General features: G+C 30.6%; 1 protein-coding gene across 3 annotated transcripts; it reads right to left on the reverse strand.

Annotated features, from left to right (window-relative positions):
• Window positions 1-13,633: 13,633 nt before the first annotated feature.
• Window positions 13,634-17,934, reverse strand: LOC124912283 (UDP-N-acetylglucosamine diphosphorylase 2-like). 3 transcript variants are annotated; one of them, XM_047452876.1, is made up of 16 exons: window positions 17,555-17,934; window positions 16,681-17,521; window positions 16,493-16,547; window positions 16,281-16,432; window positions 16,120-16,159; window positions 15,641-15,733; window positions 15,445-15,551; window positions 15,288-15,362; window positions 15,162-15,201; window positions 14,999-15,081; window positions 14,775-14,852; window positions 14,488-14,637; window positions 14,353-14,420; window positions 14,161-14,278; window positions 13,923-14,082; window positions 13,634-13,831 (listed from the first exon to the last, which is right to left on the reverse strand). In XM_047452876.1, the coding sequence occupies exons 1-16, from the start codon at window positions 17,800-17,802 to the stop codon at window positions 13,725-13,727; spliced, it is 2,415 nt and encodes an 804-aa protein (XP_047308832.1). In that variant the 5' UTR covers window positions 17,803-17,934; the 3' UTR covers window positions 13,634-13,724. The 3 variants fall into 3 exon arrangements, with proteins under 3 accessions (XP_047308832.1, XP_047308830.1, XP_047308833.1); XM_047452874.1 differs by having other exon boundaries at window positions 16,681-17,934; XM_047452877.1 differs by lacking the exons at window positions 13,634-13,831; window positions 14,161-14,278 and having other exon boundaries at window positions 13,941-14,082; window positions 16,681-17,934.
• Window positions 17,935-21,875: the final 3,941 nt, after the last annotated feature.

Below are 21,875 nucleotides of genomic sequence, written 5' to 3' on the forward strand. Positions count from 1 at the left end.
AGAATATTTTGCATGTCCCATGATTACGAAGAACTTGCTTAGTGTGGCTCGATACAGCCGACAATAATGTATTCTTTGAATTTTATCCACCTTTTGTGTTGTGAAGGATTAGGTCACGAAGAAGGAAATTATATCAACTACTCAGTTCAAAGAGTGCACCCAAACAAACATTTATTAGTTCCCAATCAACTCCATTAGTTTGGCACTCTCGATTGGGTCACCCGTCTCCTGCAACTTCTACTTATGTTATGTCTCATTTTAAATTACCTTTGTTAGGTAATATGCATACTAAATTTTGTGATGCTTATCAATTTGGGAAAACTCATAAACTTCCTTTTGTATTATCCAAAACGTGCTCTTCTACACCTTTAGAGCTTATTCACTCAGATGTTTGGGGACCTGCTCCAATTTTTTTCCTCTAATGGTTTTCAGTACTTTGTTATTTTTATTGATGATTGTAGTCAATTTACTTGGCTGTATACGCTCAAACGCAAATCTGATGTGTTGACAATATTTATTCAATTTAAAACATTAGTTGAAAACCAGTTCAGTAAAAAGATAAAAACTCTACAAATTGATGGGGGAGGCGAATATCGTACATTTGGACATATTATCTCTCTTAATGGTATACATCATAGACTCTCATGCCCTCATACAAGTGAGCAAAATGGAGTAGCCGAGCGTAAAATTCGTCATCTTACTGAAACGTCTCTTACTCTACTTGCTCATGCATTTATTCCCCTGTATTTTTGGGATGAAGTCTTCTCCACAGGTACCTATCTTATCAATCGATTACCTACTTCTGTCTTGGGTAATCGATCTCTCTATGAAGTATTGTTAAATCAAACTCCCAATTACAACTTTTTGCGCACTTTTGGATGCCATTGCTATCCTCTTATTCGAGATTACAACAAGCACAAACTTGACTTTCGATCCCCAAAGTGCTTATTTTTGGGCTATAGTGCCTCACATAAAAGCTATCGATGTTTTCACATCCCCACGGGACGCATGTTTATTTCACGCCATGTCATTTTTGATGAAACCACATTTCCCTACAACTCATCCTCTCCCCCACAAAACCCACAACCTATATATACATCACCAACAACAAATCCTCATTCTTTATTACCTATCACATCTATTATCCCTAGTCCACCTGAACACACTAGTTCACCTGAAACCACATCACCCTCTTCATCACCTCCACCTTCACCTAACCCAAGCGGTTCACCTTCTTCATCACCTCCACCTTCACCTAACCCAAACGGTTCACCCTCTTCATCACCTCCACCTTCACCTAACTCAAGCAGTTCACCCTCTACTTCAAATATTTCATCACCCATTCCATATTCTTCACTACCTACTACCCCCTCACCCATCATCAATCAATGTCATACTCTAATTCTCAAAGCCCCTACTTGCTCCAATCATCCTATGCGCAACCGTGCCAAGTCCCGTCTCCCTTTTTCTTCCGCCCTTTTCACAACCATCACCCTTGAGCCGACATGCTTCTCCTCTACCAATAAAGATCCCTTTTGGCGTTCAGCCATGAACTCCAAATATAATGCTCTTATTCAGAATCAGACATGGTCTCTAGTTCATCCTAACTCTAGACAAAATATTGTGGGTTGCAAATGAGTTTACAAACTCAAACGAAAAGCGGATGACTCAATTGAGCGTCATAAAGCTCGTCTTATGGCGAAAGGCTTTCATCAACAACTTGGTGTTGACTGTGTTGAGACTTTTAGTCCAGTTATTAAGCCAACAACCATAAGGACCATTCTTGCACTTGATGTGTCCCGAAATTGGCATATTCACCAACTTGATGTTAATAACGCCTTTCTTCATGGACAACTCCATTATTTTCTCGGTGTTGAAGCTTCTCGCTAATCTGATGAGCTCTTTCTAAGTCAGTCATAATATATTCAGGACCTTTTTATTAGGGCTGACATGCAATACTCCAAACCACTTAATTCTCTCGTCTCTACTGGTTCTTCACTTTCTAGATATGATGGTGATCCCCTTTCTGATCCCTTTTTATATAGAAGTATTGTGGGAGCTCTACAATATTTAACTCTCACTCGTCCTAAATTAGCATTTGCGGTCAATCGTGTTTGTCAATTCATGCACGCTCTAACATCCACCCATTGGGTTGCGGTCAAACGTATATTACGATATCTTCGTCATACTCCACACCGTGGGCTTGTCTTTCGTCCATCGACATCCCTCACCCTTGAGGCCTATTCTGATGCTGATTGGATAGGTTGTCCTGATGATCGTCGATCCACTACATGATATTGTATCTTTCTTGGTAATAACCTCATCTCGTGGAACTCCAAAAAACAGCATGTTGTTGCTCGATCAAGTACTGAATCTGAATTTCGAGCCTTAGCTCATGCCACTACCGAACTTTGTTGGCTTCAATCTCTTTTGAGTGAATTACGAATTTCATCAATCCATCCACCGACTTTGTGGTGTGATAATATCGGCGCAACATTTCTCTCTGCAAATCCAGTGTTTCACGTTCGTACAAACATATTGAGATTGATTTCCACTTTGTTAGGGAGAAAATGACTAAAAAATCTTTACTTATTCAGTATGTCCCGACTCATGATCAAATTGCTGACATATTTACAAAATGATTGTCATCACCTCGGTTCATTTTTTTCGTAACAAACTCAGGGTGTGTGAAGATATGAAGGCTATTAAAGATAAGGATGTTTTTTTACATTCCAATGAGACTAGAAAACATGAAGTCTCATTCATTCACAAATAAACGTCACACCTACCAAGGGTCTGCCAATTAATAAATGATGTTGTTTCCCAACACATTGAATCGTGTATATCATTAGTGTTGTTATTTATTATTCTTTTAATTTTTCAATGAATGTAATGTATATAAATAGTGTTAATGTAATATCAAATATATACATAGAAAATATAATCTCTCTTCTATCATTATTCATATTATCTCTTTCTCTCTCATTCATTCATCTCTACTTATCATTTATTCTATTTTCTCTAACTCGCACCCTTATATTATATATATATGTTTATAAAAAAATTTTGCTAGAAACTTTACTTTTTTTTTTCTCTCAAAATTCAAATTAGAATCCAAAAATATATATATATTCATTAATAATATATTGGTGTAATATAATTAACCCTGATTTAAACTAAATGAGAATTTTTTTTTGGTTACTTGTGCCTTGTTGGGGGTGAGGGCTTTAGGCTACTTATCACATGCATGTAACTATAAAAGTAAAAATAAAATATTGTTTTTAAGGAAAAAAAAAAACATGAACGTAAGTACGTAACATTTATCCGTTCTGCCACCCAGATATAGCGGAATTTGTCTGTCTGCAACATATGAATTAAAAAATAAATAAAATAAAATTTATTAAAATAAACATTGGGTTCAACAGTTCACATGCACGCCAGCTTTATTCATAAAATTCATAATTTCAAAATTTTCTCTCACACACACTGTCACACTTTCTATCTCACACACACATTTTCATTAGACATGATACAATGAATTGAATTTATTGAAGAAGACCATTGATCCATTTTTTGAGACTCATTATAACCTCGTAACAATAATAATAGTGATTTAGAATCATGTCAATTAAACTTGTTATTTTATTTTTAATAATAAAATTGACAATATTATGTCAAACCAAGTTTATTGAGGATTTTAATAAATCAGTGTGTTAACTATTATGATCAATTTTTTAGAAAAAAATAATAATCAAATTAGAGGAGTGATTAGTTTTGAAAAATAGAGAAAATGTATAAATTATTCTTTATATATTGTGAATTTGTAGTGTTTATTAGTATATTTTTGAAGATTTTTGATATTGGAAATTTTGACTTGAGTGTTTCAAAGTATTTTTATTAAGTGTAAATTGTTTATCTTAAGATTACATTTTTTTTATGTTTATAATGTACTCTAATATTTAATCTTAATTATTTTGGATGGGTTATGGTTGACACTCACCTCTTTTTTATGATTTTGTCAATTTTTCTTAAAAATATTATTCATTAAGTATATATAATAATGTATATATATTTTTATAAGTATAAAAAAAAACTAGGACCGACAATTTTGAACACGACACGGACCAAACACGAAAAAATAAGGTTAGTTATGTATTTTTTGTTCGGGGCAAAATCAGGTCGACCTGTTTAACCTGATTAATAAACAGGTCAAAATTGGGTCGACCTGACATGACCCAAAGTAGACCCGATAACTCGTTTATTAGTTTTTTTTTTGTTGAGTTTTGTGTTATTCTTTCTTAGTTAATCACTCATTTTCTTTTGTAAAATTTTGTATAAGTAAATTTGTGATTTAACTTCATTTTTATTTTGTATTGATGTCATTTTAATTTAAAATATAGATATATAAAAAAAATTACATTTAGTTTGGTTCGAGTTGAGTTAGATAAATTGGGTTAAACAGGTCAGGCTCAGGTCAAACACAAATAAACATGTCAGGTTTAAGTTAGAGAATTTTGACCCAAATTGTTAAACATGTCAGATTTAGGTTAGAATCGTTGATTCCGTTAATCTGTCAACCCGAATCCGCTATCCTGAAACTTACCTGAATTGACACCCTAAAAGAAAAACATTAATAATTCAATGAACCTAGTAAAATTATAAATTTAAAATTCATACCTAATTTAAATTAAGTGTGTTTTTAGTGATTCTTTTGCTGCTTTTTTAAGACAATTTAATTTTAGGCCTAGAATTAAAAAATAATGATTAACGGTGATTTTGAGGAGATATATAATATTTTTAGTAAAAATATTTAAAGAGTATTAATATATTAAGATAAAATAAAAAGAATAATTTTAATATTTTATTTAATAAATTAATTAATATAATAGATAAATAGTAGTTAAAAATATTTTTTGAATTTGAGTTATTTATCTAACGAGAACCAGCCTTAATCGTTGAATTATGCTATAGAGTTAGTGTGTCATAAATTATAAAATTGTTATATATATATATACTATCTTTGCGATTAAAATAACTATCAAGAATGAACTTTTTTTTTTTCTTCATATTCAAAGATTTTATCACTCTTTTCAACTATTTTATTTATGAATATAATTATTTAATATATTTTACAATTAATTGGATTTTGAATTAATATATAGAATTTTATTATAATGTATGGTTTTGACATAATGTTTTGTTCATATATAAATTTATTTTAATTAAACTTTATTAATTGATTATAAATAATAATAATTTTAAAACATAAATGTTAAGGATAATAGTAATAATTGATAATAAAAATATTACTATTTTTAAAATGAATTTATAATATTAAAATAAAATTATATTGTTATTATTAAAAATGAAAAAAATCGTTTAAACACAACAACAAAACATGACATGACATGAAAAAAATAAAAACGGTACTTAATAAATTATCGAGCTCGTAAATTTTCGAGAAAAACGATTAACTCCCCCCGATAGACTATATTGACCCCTGAACGAATTTCAGAAAATATCATAATAATAACATTATGAATGATACGCATCAGACGACTATGATCATTGAAAGTTCGACGATTTATCTCCAACCAGATAGTCTACCAAAAAATAATTATGTGGTAACCCAAATATTTATATGTAGGTCTGTCATATCAGTCGCATCAATTTAAACTTCTCAGCAACTACCTAAAGACTCGGGCATCACCCAATGAATCTCAGTAATACTCCACAAAAGATTTTAAATATTAGTCACATATCGATAATGAAAAAGTAAATGAGATTACCAGTTCAACCTCTTCGTGACACATACGATTAACTATAATATAACTTTTTCATGCACATATCATCCGTTAGAATTGCAACGTGAATAATGCGTCATCCAAAGAACGAGATCTTGGATGAAATCTTTGGCTCTCAAAGTTTTTCCCAACAAAAATTATGTGGAATTATCTTAACGAATAACTTGTAACAATGCTCCAAATGGAAACTATATATATCTTGTCAACGCAAAACGTCTTGTTCAGACGGGGACACTTGTTTGCGTCACTAAAAGTAAAATTGTATTTTGTGACGAAGTCTCCATAATATTTAATCTCATTTTATATCTAATTCGGTTAGTAAAACCACTAGACTAATTATAATCAGACATGTCCTTAACTGTGTCATTTCTACATATAGCAATGAAAGCAAGCTTAAGATACATCGTAGCTAGACTTTTAACACTACATCAAATTTTGTCTCAAAAACTAATCGAAGAATTATCTCCACAATGAATTTAGACTACTCACGAAAACTTTTTCATATAAAATATATTCCCCTTCAAATGCTACACCATACTCGATAATTAGACATTTTGGTGAATCAACTAGACAAATCATGACCATGTTTACATCTGATTACCGATGCCTCGACTCCGTTGCAAATCTACTACACTATTTTTTTTTATAGAAGAGCTTTATTAAAAGAAATAAGATCTTGAATATCTAGACCTCCTTAATTTTTAAAACATTTAACTTTATCCTAACTAACTAGATCAAAAAACGATGAGTTAAAAGTTTCCCATAGAAATTTACACATTATTTTTTTCATTTTTCCGCCAAAAATTCTTAAAAAGAATGAATAACGACATCATATATGTGGGCATAAATGACAACACACTTTTAATGAGGATTAATCGATCCCCTTTGATTATTTCACTTCTCTATCTAGAAAGTTTACATTCCATTTAAGTGATAATCGAGTCCCGAGAAACTTTGGATCGTAATTTAGCATTTAATGTCATACCAAGATATGTTGACAGAAGACCACAAATTCTGAACCTCAATGAACCTCATCCTTTTCTATTCAAAACAGAATTTGAAAAAAATGATGTCTAACTTTTAAGATTAACTCGAAGATCTGAACATGCACCGAATAACCATAAAATATTTTAAAGGTGTTTAAAATTACTATAGGTAGCCTGAACCATGCAGAACGTGTTATTAGCGAAAAACAAATGTGATATGACAAAATGATATCTTCTTGACCCACAACTCACTCCACGGATAAATTCCGAATTTTCTACGAAAACTATCATTTTTATAGAGTTTCCATAATAATGACGAACAAAAAAAATAGTGAATCACTATGTCTAATCCCTCTAGAGCTCTCAAAAAATTCTCGAGAACTCTCATTAATAATGATAGAAAACTTAAGTACCGTTGAGAGACAAAATTTAACTCAACCAATCAATTTCACACTCATTTCCATTTTGTCCATTACCTTAAACAAAACAAAAATCCTAATTTACATTAACCTAAGCTTTTCTTGTTTAACATGACAAAATCACATATATTTACTTTTCAACAATAAAAATATATTATATTATCTTATATTACAATTTACGATCAATATAAAAATTGCAAATATTTTTATTAATTATATGATGATAAGTTACCAATATAATAATATTATAAAAGTGTTATACATTTTTTTCAAGAGTTCAGAGATATAAAAATATTTTTATTCGGGATATTTTTTTATTTTCATTTTTATTCGGTGCGGCAAAAAAAAATTTAAAATCAAATGGTACATAAATTGTAGTAAAAAAATATTCGAAGTAGAATATAACGGGAATAGTAAATGAATTTCCTCACTCTTTTTCAACCTCATTATCATCCCTATTTAATCTGTAAAATATTGTATAATAGTGAAGATTTAAAACATGTAATTTTACCTTAAAAATAATGGGTGTGATTTCAAAAGTTTTTTAATGATTTTTTTGGAGAACATGTATAAATTAATTGCTTACCTTATTAGGTACTCTATTGATAATTACATATTAAGAAAGACATTGATCAAAATTGTTAATGGTATTAATTTTGTTTTAATAAATCATTTATTGTAGTTCCATTGTTGAGAGAAGATATGGGACCTATTAAAGAATGTTTCTAAATTAGATGGGGATTGTGGTCTAACTTTGACAGCATTAATTGTCTCTCAATCTTCATCTACCAACTTAAAATTAATGAATTTTTTATTTTGATAGTGCACTTAAAATCTTTTAATTTTTGTTTTCATTTGTATCCAATACATATATAAATATCCTTCAATAAGCTTATAATAAAAGTATACAAAATAAATTACCTCTAACAAATAAATTGTCTTAAATTTGTTTTTTACTAAAAACAACATAAATGTTAGTTTCTTAAAAATTCAAAAAACAAAATAATAATACATATACAAAATCTAATTATCATGAGTCCAAAATTGATCACATTTCATTTTAATTAAAAACGCTTTAATTTAAATGGTATCAAGATCGTCTTTTTGAAAATTTATTCATACGACTAATGAATGTGGGATTTATTGGGTGTCCGACCTATTGGCCAGTAGCAATGGTTTCCGGACAGATAGACAAGAGACACGACATAAGAGGGAGATGAAAACAATTACCATCACAAAGTAAAACTCTCATTTTTTTCAACAATGAAAGAACGCTTCAGAGTATATTCGATTTGGTGAGAGGATATGTATGTACCATCTTTAACGATGATGTTGTATATGAAAGTTTATGTAATCCTAGATTGTAAACCTTAATTTGTAGGAACATTCATTAAAATGATATAGTGAATAGTTTAGATGGTATAAAGGTTCCGTATTGAATATTGATAGGTTTTAAAAACGTGACACTAAAATATAAAAAAAAATCATTTATGCACTTTTTTATTATCATGATCGCAACATTAACTTTGAAACCCTACCAAAGTGGTTCGATGAAAATAATCTACCTAAGAGATCAAAAGTTCTTTTCGATTCTCACTAGAAGCGTTTTGAAGCTATTTTCAAATAATCGGCTAACAAAATAAAATATGAAATCATGTTAAATTTATAGTAATCCTTTTGATAATGATGAATCATATCAAGATTAAAGGATAATTTAACAACAATAACTTCAATTTATCACTAGCAGTATAAGTTCAAAAACGCTAGATGATAACACTAAAACTGATGCATATTAATTCCAATCGAATCAATAGATCCATCGATCGATCATAATTGTAGCCAATAACCGTTTCCGTCTATCAAAAACCTAGATCTATATCAATCAAGAAAACACATTCGTCAAGGTCGAAGAAGGCGAAACAGTACTAATTCTAGGTACGGCAGCAGCGAATCTAGAAGAGAAAGCACAGAATTGATAGTAATAATCATCCTCTTCAGATGATAGACTATTACTAGCACTGCTTGATGAATCGAAATTGAGAGAGTAACTAGAAGGATCGTACCGGCATTTAAACGATGATTGTCTACTCCTACTCTTCCTATTGTTCCTCATTAACAGAGTAGAGATCCTGATCCCGCCACCGCTGCTCTCCTTCTTCGATGAAATGAACTTCCTCAGTAGCTTCGATAGACCGCAACAATCCACGGAAACTTTTCGTGATGAAATCGAGCGTTGATTGTCTCCTCCTCCTCCTCCAACTGTTGCGATTGAAGTTGAATTAGGATTTATTGTAGCGTTACAGACTTTAGATCTACATTGAATTACGATTCTCATCTTCTTCTTCGATCCGATTGGATCTTCGATCTTCTCTTTGAGAAATTTGGGGAAGAAGATGGAATCCAATGCAAAGTAATTTGACGGACAATTCGAATGAGAGTAATTGTTAATTTGTTATCACTTATATATATATATATATTAATTTTATTATTAATTTTATATATAATTGCTAGCTGTCATTTATTTTATTTATTTATTATTGGTTGAAGTAAGTAGTCACGTGTCTACGATTCAATGAATTTATTTCTTATCATAAAATATTTAAATTATTATAAGAAAAATATTTATATTAAATAAAGTAAAAAGGTATTATTAAATAAAGACAAGGATTATACATTAATGAAATAAGTTGTATACTATAAACTATGATTACAGAAATTGTGCCTAAGTAAAAAATATTTTTTTTATTTTAACTTTTGTAATTTATTAATGAATAAGGATAAGATTGTGATAAAATTAATAATTTATATTTTTTTACTTTTATATTGTTAATATGTAATTTGTTATTATTGAGAAATCATTTTATGAAGAAATTAAAGTAAAAAAAAATATTAAATTAATTAAAGTTATAAAGAGTATTAATCTAAAAAAAATTAAAAGATATCAATTTGAGTAAGAAAAAATCTATAGATTATACCAATCCTTAACTAACTTTATTTATTTTGATCTTATCAGAATACTTTTTTTACTACAAATAAAACTAATTTAGTAACACATTCTCAAACTAAATAATTTGTTTGGTATATTTATTCCTTTCTTATATTTATATTCAACAAATTTATATTTTTTTATTTTTTATTTATGTAAACAATCAAATAATATTTTAAAATATATCTTAATTATATATATTCATATATTTGATAAAAAAAATTTTTTTTATCAATTTTAAAGATAAATCAGTTTGATAGTTCGGGCGTATTGTAGGGTGTTAATTTAGGTTAATTTCAGGATGACGAGTTAACGGTTTGAACAATATTAACATGAACCTGACCCGTTTAGTAATTTGAGTCAAAATTTCTAACATGAACTTGATCTGTTTATTTGTGATTGACCCGAACCTAACCCGTGTGACCTAATTTACCTAACTCAACTTGAATCAAACTCGATGCAATTAATTCACATTTATGTTTAAAATTAAAATGACATCAACACAAAACAAAAATGAAGTTAAATAACAAATTCGCTTATAAAAAAATTATAAAAGAAAATGAGTGAATTAATATAAAATAATAACCCAAAACTCAACAAAAGAAACTTATAAACGAATTATCGGATCTACTTCGGGTCTTTTCAGGTCGACACGACTTTGACCTGTTTATTAACCAGGTTAAATAAGTCTGCTTGATTTTGATCCGAACAAAAAAATACATGACCCTAACCTGATTTTTTCGTGTTCGATTCGGGTTGTGTTTTCGTGTCGAGTCTAAAATTACTGGCCCTAGCCCAGTGTAATAATTCAAACTAATCAAATATTATTTCATTTTTTAAACTTTTATCGTATTATTTAATTTATTAATCAAAATATATTATATTTAATTTTATTTTATTTTTAATTTTTATTACATACTAATAAACTTTAAGTCATTCTATAAGAATAAAAAAATTTATATCTCCTTAAAATCGTCATCCATCATTATTATTTTTCTAAATCCAAATTATTTTTAAAACTCAAATTCAAACAAAACCTAGTCTAACTTCCTTTAAAGTGGGACCGATCATAAGCTAAAATCTTAATTAATTCCAAAAGTATTAGCAAAAAGATAAAATACATTTCCATAACCCTTTAATTAAATAATTATTTACTATGCATCATCGAAGAATAAAACAACCCTTAATTTTGTCTACCTAGTGGCTAGTGCCTAAGTTTAGTTTCCTATTTTGACTCATTATTTTATATGGTGTTGAAAATTGAGAATTTTGACATTGGAAATTACAATAGAAGCATGCACGGACTTAGCTGAATGGGAGACATAGATTTTATTTTTTATTTAACACTTTCGCATTTCAAAATAATTTTTTATTAAGGATACATACATTGAATATAAATAAACAAAGAGTACCAAATTTAATTACACACTAATTTTGATGCATATCATATATTATGTATAAAATGACTTAACATGTTAGGTATAAAGTTATTTAAATAACTCTGTTCAAAATTATATTTTTTAATATATAATATACAACTAGTTTCTTTTAATATGATTGATAATAATATATAGAAAGATCTTGAATTATTTGAATAAGAAGAAAAAATGTTTTTTTTTTCATTTGGTCCAGGGACTTATACACCTTATGAAAGGCAAATCAAACCAAATATTTATTAGTAAAAATAATAATCAAGCCCTCAAACTAGGAGTTGTATGAAAACCCGACTAAAATCGATGAAATCCAACCGAGCCGATTAAAAACCAACCATACATCACAACCATATTTTATGGGTTTTTTTATTTTAATTTTGATTAAACTTTGTTTTATCAATGTACTTAATGTATATTTATATTTAAATATGTAAAATATTTTGATTCAAATTATAATTTTTTATTATTGATAAAGACTAGAAAAATGAAGTATTATTTCAGACTATCAATTAACACATTATTAATTAATTACATGACATGTGAGCCTACATTTTAGAGCTTTTATTTTTTTTAATATATATATTGGCTTACTAATATAAGGGGAATCTTAACCATCTGTCTGATCTGAAAAAACTTTCATGCATATATGCATGTGCCACCAATGGATAATAATAAGATAAGAACCTGGCTAGATTTCTCTGTCTGCTTTTATATATATAAAGGTTAGTTTGATTGAGTTTATTTGATCTAATTTATTAATAAATTACTTAAATAAATTTGATAGTATTGAATTTATTAAACTTATTAGTTAAAATTATAATAATTTATTGAGGAAAAATCAATGGGTGAATCAATCTAAGCTTTGAATTTGATGATTTATAATTTATAACTTTTTTTTAGAGTTGTCCACACTCCACATGATGTATATATTTGGTACCTTTTGACTAAATCTTGACTATATCATCATAAGTCCTTGTCTCCTCTCATTATTGATAGGATGGTAGTGGATCCATATGTTATTATTTATAATTTATTTATTGTAAATGTAGTTTAGTAAAACAATAAAAAAAATCCTTAGAGAAATAAAAAAAGAATTCAATATTAATAATAAAATAAAGAATAAATAAAATTTAAAAATATCTTTGCTATTTTGATTATTGATTTATACTATATTAATAGGTAAAAGTACATAATTTTTTAATAATCTCAAATAATTATTATACAAGTCATTAAAACACTAAGACTAAGATATTTCGAGTGATAATACTTATTTTTAAGAGAACAATAATCGTTATAAGTTCGATTTTACTATTTAAAACGTTTTAAGTTGAGGTGAAGACGATGACTATGGGGGCAATGAATTGTGCTAGTTTTTTAAAATTTTAAAAGTAAAATACAAATTATATTGTGGGACATTTAAATTTAGATTAAAGAAACATAAGATTATCATTGAGAAAAATAAAAAACAAAGCACTCAAATATTGTTTAGTTTTGTTGCTTTCACTCTTGAATTAATTGCAAAAAGTTTATATAAAATATGAGAATGAGATATATAGAGTGGAGCACATGAATCATGAGAGGATAGGAAATTGAAATTGAAAATGAAAAGACAATTAATCATTCATGTTAAATTTAATTAGCATCTAAACTTTCACACAATGTCAAGTTCTCCCTTTAACTTGAAAAATGTTTCAATTTGACACTTTATAGATTGAAAGCTTCAATTTTGTTCCATTTAATTGACTATAGATTCAAGCACACCATTCTATACTATTTTGTTTTTTAAAATGGTATCCTAATTGAGATGAAGTGAAAGAGAAAGTGAAAAAACAGGAATAGAGAATAGAACTGATCCAATATAATTGAGACTAAACTGAAAATTAGAGACTATATTAGTCAGTCCTAATTCATGGACTTGTTGGGCTTATCGAGAGCCGGTTTTAAATATTCAATTTTTACTAACAACGTTTTACTTTCAGGTCGTTTTAATGAGAAAAGTGTAAGCTAAACATCAAACTTGCTTTGTATATTGAATTATATTCTCAAAGTATGTATGAAATGTATGATGAGACAATAGAGAAGTAATGAAAAAGAAGTCAAGTAGGAAAACTCTGAATTTCACAAGGACCATAGTATGAGTTTCCACGGCAAACAGATGCTAGATTCTCTCCAGCATATGAACAAAGTGGTGATACTTCTACAGCTATACCGAAAACCAAAACAAATGGGAATTTTCAATAATGCAATAATGCAATAATCATAATGTTAATGTTAATATATATTATTACTATTACCTCTGGTATATATAGATGGTTCTGAAATCGATAAGCCACCACCAGCACCAACCACCCAACGAGCATGTAGACTGATCAATAACCGTTTAGCACTTTCTGGCGTGTCATATTTCGATCCACTTGCATTCTTTACTGGTGCATATTCTTCATCTCTCAATACCTATATATATATATATCATGTTTATGTCATCCCCAATAAATTAACTAACAATACAATAAGTCATCATTCAAAAATCACCTCATAAAGCACTATGCTAGAAGATACATTTGGGAAGGGATCAAAAACAAACTTCTCTGCTTTGTATCCATTTGTGAGTCCCTTAATTGAAGGAATTTTCCTTTCAATCAGGTGATAACTACATACACTCATATATAATCAAATTCTCATTATTCATTCATTCATTCAAAATCAAGTTGTTTCTTCACTTACATGTTATCTTTCTCAAACTTATCTGCTACATGGACTAGATAAGCCAGGGTAAACATGTGCAAACATACCTGTAATATAAAGTTGACATTTAAATCAAACATATTTTATATATGAAGCAAAGATATAAGAACATACATTACTCCAGCAAAAGAGAAGTTGCCCTTGGCCAGTTTCATGATTTATTGCACTTCCAAGTGATGGTTCCAATTCACTGTAATCAACCACAGATAAAGTACCTTTACTTCCACTTTTTACAAACACACCAACCTCTTCTCTTGGATAAGCCTGCATGTATTTTAGTTCAAGAAATGTCGTCAATTTATTTAATTTTATAATGTTTATGTGTTTCAATTTGAGTTGCACTCTTCGTAACAGGATCATTTACTAAAATAAAAATCTACAAACTGGAAGGTTTCTCTAACCTTTCGAACTACTTTTGCTGCAGCAGCTGCACCAGTGTCAATAACATAACCTAAGAATGTTGGGTCAGCGACTCGGACCTGCATCCATGATATTACTTAAACTATAACTGAGAAAGCATAAATAAATGTGGCTTCGATCAAGAAAGGAGGATTTTTCACAGGATGGGACTATTTTGATCTGTTAGCAATCTAACTGAAATATTTATTTTGTTATGAGGACTCACCAGTGCATTATCAACCCCATAGCAATCTACATACTTAATCCCCCTGATCACCATATCGTTAAGTAGTATCGAAGATTTCAATGCTAATCATAAGATTTAAAAATTAAGAATGCATTAAAAGTTCAGAAATATAATAGCCCACAACCCTAAATCCATGAAGTACCACTGAAAACTGCTCCATTTCCATCTGGAGCTTTTGCCACCTGATTCAAAATAAAAGATTGTGACGAACTTTGATTGAAGTTGCAAAAAAACTGAAAGAGCTCAATGTAAGAAGTAGAAAACTTACATTGTAACGAGTCTCCATTATGAATTTACCATCTTTCGAGAAGCATGGTAAAATACCCTGCTGGAAGAAGGTTATCTGAAATTGAAAAATGTGATTATGGAACTAATAAAATATTAAAATCATGTATAGAAGAGATAAAACATGAGGCTCCACTTACTTGATCAGCTTCAAGACCGAAATATTTATGAAATTTAAAAAATTCTTGGATTTTATCATCAGTGAAAGGGCTAGTCATTATATACCAGTGTATCCGCACAATAATCGCTTTTCAGAAAACAGAGAAAGTAAGCATATGGATAAACAAACCATGAAGAAGAAGAAGAAGAATTAAAAAGATGGGAGATTCATCTTACCATTATTTACTGATTCAGAGGCTAAATTTTGCACAGTGAAGATTCTTTCTGCCTGAAGTTGAAACAATGACTTTTTAGAGTGAAGTCCAATTTCTGTCAAATAAAAGAAAAAAAGTGATTTTGTTATTGGAGAGAGTATTAGAACTTGAGATTTTTTTTCATTAAAGATACAAGTTATGACATGATTTCATCAAAAACAACTACAAAGAAAAGAGACAACAAGAACATAATATCAAAAACAAGTAGAAAAAATAAATCAAGAGCTCAAATCAATATGAATTCTGGCCCTTTTAGTCCTAAGATTTGTCTTTCCTTTTGTGCAAGATTCATAATACATGTAACTATAAGAGCTTATTTTCTGTTTGGATTTATAAGAAGGTTATGTTTTCTTCTTCTCATTTACGAACCAGATGAACATAAACATGGATGTGAATTCTCACAAAAACAAACAACTTAAGAAAATTTGTTAATTCGCTTACGAAAGCATCCTTTGGGTTCTGAACTTCCAAGCCGAGTTCCCTACGTTCATGTTTCAAAGATTCATAAGCATAAGTTAAGTTTCGGACCATAATATTAGTTACATTGTACAGAATAAACCAAATTATACAAACCAATATTGGTAATTAACCAAAATCAATACCTGCCCACCAGACAGAAGCACTAAAGCTAACTCCCCTTCACATATAGCTTTAAGACCCATATTCCACCATTTCACCCTGTCTTCAAAGGTTCTCATTGCCACAGTCGAGACATTACTTTCAGTCACAGGTTCAATAGCAACTCTTGGAAGTGCTGAGAATGAAGAACAATCAGTTGGTTGGAGAATTAAACAATATGCAATATACATTATACCTTTAAATTCTAGTGACAATTGGATGATCCTGTCTACCCTTGGAAGATTTATGCTCTGAAATTAATGAAAAACTTAGATTGCAACCATATCCAGAATAAAACTAATAAAACACAAATGGCTAGTAAATCTTGCTGGTAAAGAAAAAGGAGGCATGCATGCAGGGATGGAGGGATCACACAGAGAATACCTCGAGGTCCTTGACAAGATGATGGCGATTTTCAGGAGATAGCTCGTCCCAGAAGCGAAGTACGTCCACTTGGCGGTGATCTTTGAGCCTCTCGAGAAGGGCTGCAGGAGGAAATATCAAGATAGGGACCTTGGACTTTTTCGCATGACTGGACTTTCCCGTCGGATTTGATTTTGCAGATGGCTTGGACTTTGCCGATGGCTTGGAACTTGCTGTTGGATTCGACTTTTCCGGTGTCTTGGACTTTCCCGTTGGAATATTCGCTGGTCTCGGCGGCCTCGGTGGCTTCGGTGGCCTCGGCGGCTTGGACTTTCCCGTTGGAATTTTCGACGTTGACGCCTGATTGGAATTTGCCGCCGGATTGGAAGTTGACGCCGCATTGGACGTTGACGCCGAATTGGATTTTGCCTCCGAATTGGACGTTATAGCCGTATTGGACGTTGCTGCGGGATTGAACTTTACCGACGTACTGGATGTTGCCGGCGGATTGGACAACGTTGACGCCGGATTGGACGTCGCCGCTGGATTGAACTTTACCGCCGTATTGGACGTTGCAGTCGGATTGGACTTTACCGCCGTAGACGTTGCCGCCGGATTGGACGACATTGCCGCCGGATTGGACGACGTTGACGCCGGATTGGATGACATTACCGCCGGATTGAACTTTAACGCCGTATTGGATGTTACCGGCAGATTGGACTTTACCGCCGGATTGGAAGTTGCTGCCGAATTGGACAATGCCGCCGGATTGAACTTTAGCGACGTATTGGACGTTTCCAGCGAATTGGACGACGTCGACGCTGGATTGAACTTTACCGCCGGATTGGACGCTGCCGGCGGATTGGATACAGCCGTATTGGACGCTGCCGGCGGAATGGCCGTTACAGCCGGATTGGACGTTGCCGGCGGATTGGACATTACTGCCGTATTGGAAGTTTCCTCTGGATTGGAAGACGTTGCCGCCGGATGACTCATCTCCTCTACTACAGCCGTATTGGACGTTACCGCCGGATTGAAATTTACCGAAGTATCGGTTGTTGCCGCCGGATTGGACGTTTCCGCCGGATTGGACGTTTCCGCCGGATTTGGCTTTACCGCCGGATGACTCATCTCCTCTACCATCGATTTTTCTTGATTTCACTTCTTTGAACTGTAATTTGACACACCATAGCTCCTCTATAGATATATACTTTGAATCCATTGGTGGTTTCATTTGAGCTTTCTTGCAATGGCTATCGGTTGGAGGCTTGTACATGTCTTCTGTAACAAACTAACCGTAGGAAGGTGAAAGTTATCGGAAGAAGAATCAATTCAGTTGATTCGATAAAAACACATTAGTCCTCAAACTTTTGCAAGGTAAACAAATATTCCCTGAAAGTTTTAGGTAAATTTATTGTTTCCAACCCTTATACTTGTTTGAATAAAAAAAATATATATACCAAATAAACTGAAATTAAATCAAACTTGTGAGGGTTAAATACCTAATAATAAAAAGTTCAACATTATCTTAAGATTTTTATTAAAATTATTAAAGTTTTTCTAATAAAATTATCATGAAAATGAATCTTTACCATACATGTAACACAATTCAAACAGAATTGAATTGGAAAATTATAAAAGAAATGTAGAAAAACCTTGACATCAGACCAAATAAAATTACCATATATGAATATTATGATTAAAAAATCAATTAAGGAATAGAACCATTGTATTAAAAAATATTAGCTTGGATTACAAGAAAACTTTTCAAAAAAAAATAAAAATGATTGAATTTTTAAAAAGATTTTAACAGATCACCAAATCATCTTTATAGACAGATAATGTTTTGGAGAATTATCTTAATTTACTCTCCAAAGATTTTTCATGCGTTTTCATTTCAATTCATTAAGATACATACAAAGTCAGAATTCGATATAACAAGTTTAGCCCCGTGAAGAATGTGTTGGTGTAGAAGGTGTATGTGCAAAAGTTGGTGTAGAAGCAGATGTTGTCGAATATGTATTGAACTTTTTCTTCACTTCTTTGACCACTTCAGCCAAAAAAAAAGTATTATGATCAAATTGAGCTGCAATATGCTAGAACTCTTGCATAATTAGGGTAAGATAGTTATACCGATTTCTTTCAATGTCACCATATCACTTTGCATAAATAAGGTAAAATAGTTATACCGATTTCTTTCAATGTGACTATATCATAATCATAAATATTATTCATACTTTGATAACCTCTTAAAAGTTTAAACATTACACTTGATCTTAAAAGACATTTTAGTTTATACATTACAGTTTAAGTTAAAAATAATATTACAATTTAGTTTTGTGGTATTCTTCTCGAGCGGTAGTCTTCGCACACTTTTAATATTATGTTTTTCTCTCTCATTAACTTGCTCTCTTTATTTAATATATATTACAAAATTAATTTTTAAATGGTTAAAAGATTAGGTTGTTGGAGTTCCATTTTAGTTAAGACCATCTCTAACTGAAAAATTCATTTTTCAAACTTATTTTAGTGTAATTAAAAAATAATTTTACTCCAACCAAATTTTCAAATTCAAAAGAATATTCTTATAATATTTTTCTTTACATTAATTTTTATAACTTTTTAATATTACCCTATATATTTTACAATATTATAAATTACATCATAATATTTTAATATTATCCCATTATTTTAAATTTGACTTTAAATTAATTAAAAATTTTAAAAATTACAATACACAAAATAAATTAAAAGTTATTCTTACAAATAAAAAGAAGATAAAATTTTAAATGTTATATTATAATATTTTAACATTATTATAATTATTGAACATTGTTATAATTTTTTTTAAATATTATTATAAATTTATGTTATATAAAAATATTATATAAATAAATTAAATTATATAGATAAATTAAAATAATAAATTATATAAATAAATTTAATGTATAAAATAACATAAAATTTTGAGTTTCATGAATAGTGTAAATTTGCATTTACCGGAGAGAAAAGATGGGAAAACTCATTTTGAGTTTGAGTATTAGTATCGGTTGGAGTAAAAAAATGAATTTTGAGTTTGGATATTGGTATCGGTTGGAGATGGTCTAAGGGAGGGCTTTAGTGGAGAAAGTAACTGAATATCGAATTTATCTCTGCACAGGATCGGGTCGAATTCCATTGTGGAGATCTCGTTCCAGTGCAGAGAGATCCAGTTCAGTTCTAAAGGAGGTGAGTTCACCTAGTTCCATCGGGCTAGCTGGCTGTTCCATCAGGTCGAAAGAAAAGGACGGTCAAAAGGCAGAAGAAAAGCTGCAGAGGGGATAGACGACAAAGAAGGACAAAGATTCCTTGCTCCATTGTGTAGAAAAGATGGTTGGGAGACGGAAAAAAGAAACCGAAGCAAGGAAAAGCAAGGGCGATTCCGACGAGCTTCAGTTCATCTCTTCATTCACCGTTCTTCACGATTCAGGTACATTTTCCTCGAACTGTAACTTCATATCATATTGGAGACGTCGGTTCTGAACACCGGCGTCGATGGATTATACAAATCTGAAGGTTACGGTCTGATTCATAGCTTGTTCTTGATGTTCTAAGTTTAGTTAGGATTGAAATAGGTTTAGGCAGCAATCGATTAGTTTTCAGTTTGAAGTCTGTATCTGTTGATCAGATCTTCGAATCTATTGAAACACAACTCCAATAGATGGAAGAACCTCTGGTGTTAGCGATCTGATCATTTTCTTTGAAACAAATCGATAGTTACAGCCTGTAACTATTGTTAGTTTTCATTCAAATCTGAAGGGATCTTCTTTCGATCCCCTTTGTGTTCCATTATAGCAGCGAGCTACCGTCTGCGATGCCCCATGCCCGGAAGATGAACGGATTCAGGAGATCCCTGCCGGAGATGGGAGGAAGAAGAAAGAGAGATCTTTTAATTTTCTTATTTGTGATTCCTCAAACTTCCCCATTTGTTTTAAAGAGGCCCTGTTATTCTTTTAAAACAACCTAGAAACATTCGTCGAAATTAAAGTGGACACTGAACTCTTTCTATTTTTTAATTAGACCCGAACTTCTTTTTCATTTAATTTTGATTTCAAACTTTAAAAATCTAAAAATAAAATAATTTTTTAAGTCCGACATATTTTCAGAATTTAACAAACAAATTTAAAATGATAATTAAAACATCCAAACATATTTTAAATTTCCTCAAATTTTCCCAAAATTCAAAAATAAAGCACTAAATTCAAGATGTACTCCTACAAATAAAGGCCTGAGTCAAATAACAATGATTCAAAGCACTCCTTTTTACACTATTTCGAAAACATAAGACTCAATCGCATGGATATCTAAAATACAGGATTTCCAATCTTAATAGGAAATGAAAAAAGACTCACACTTGCTCACATTCTTTTCCGCCCCATTTCTAGGGCAGGCTTCGCCATCTTTCATTAAATTTTAAATTTGTGGAGACAACTAAAGACCAGATTAACACCTTTGAATTATTCGATCTTACAAGGTCGGATAGGCTGGTTTAGCATGCACACTTTCGTTGATGTGTCGATGGAATTTTTGCTATGCATGATTCCTTGGTAACTTCTAGTTTGATCAGAGAAACTACAGAAAATGAATTTGCTAATGAAGGTTACAAATTCATTCAAGAGGAAGAAACTTATAATATTGTAGCTACTCATGGTTATTTTGGCTGATTGATCTTTCAATATGCTAGTTTCAATAACTCTCGTTCTTTACACTTCTTCTTAGCTGCTTGGCCTGTATTAAGTATCTGGTTCAATGCTATGAAACTTTAAAAAATTATAACTTGAATTTCATAAGTTAAAAAATTATGAAATAAAAAATGTAGCTTAAAAATATTTTTAATAACCATAAAAATTTTTAAAATTTTTGGGATTAATTTGGAAAAATGTCTATCTTCACAGTATCATGTCTTTAGTTCAACAACTCTGAAAATTTCAAACTCGATATTTTGAGCTTCTAAAAATATATTGGACTATAATGTGAAATTTCGGAAATTTTGTGAATCATTTTTTGAAATGACTCGTTTTAGAGTGTTGTACTCGTTTTAGAAGAAAACTAAAGTGACGACTCTAAAGTCAATTAAATCGATACATCCGCGAGTGGATTGATTTGAAACATGTACGGGCCAATTCAAGAGGCATATGCTAGAAAACTCTATTTTTGATTCATCATCCCTTTCCACT

The sequence above is a fragment of the Impatiens glandulifera genome, chromosome 8 (genome assembly GCF_907164915.1).
Source record: "Impatiens glandulifera chromosome 8, dImpGla2.1, whole genome shotgun sequence".
Taxonomy (NCBI): domain Eukaryota; kingdom Viridiplantae; phylum Streptophyta; class Magnoliopsida; order Ericales; family Balsaminaceae; genus Impatiens; species Impatiens glandulifera.

Coding starts and splice junctions, on each gene's coding strand:
- LOC124912283 (XM_047452874.1), bottom strand. CDS start 17,802: ATGGTAGAGGAGATGAGTCATCCGGCGGTAAAGCCAAATCCGGCGGAA. Junction 15,082..15,161: donor AAATGGAGCAGTTTTCAGTG/GTACTTCATGGA, acceptor TCTTATGATTAG/CATTGAAATCTTCGATACTA. Junction 14,853..14,998: donor ATGGGGTTGATAATGCACTG/GTGAGTCCTCAT, acceptor TCATGGATGCAG/GTCCGAGTCGCTGACCCAAC.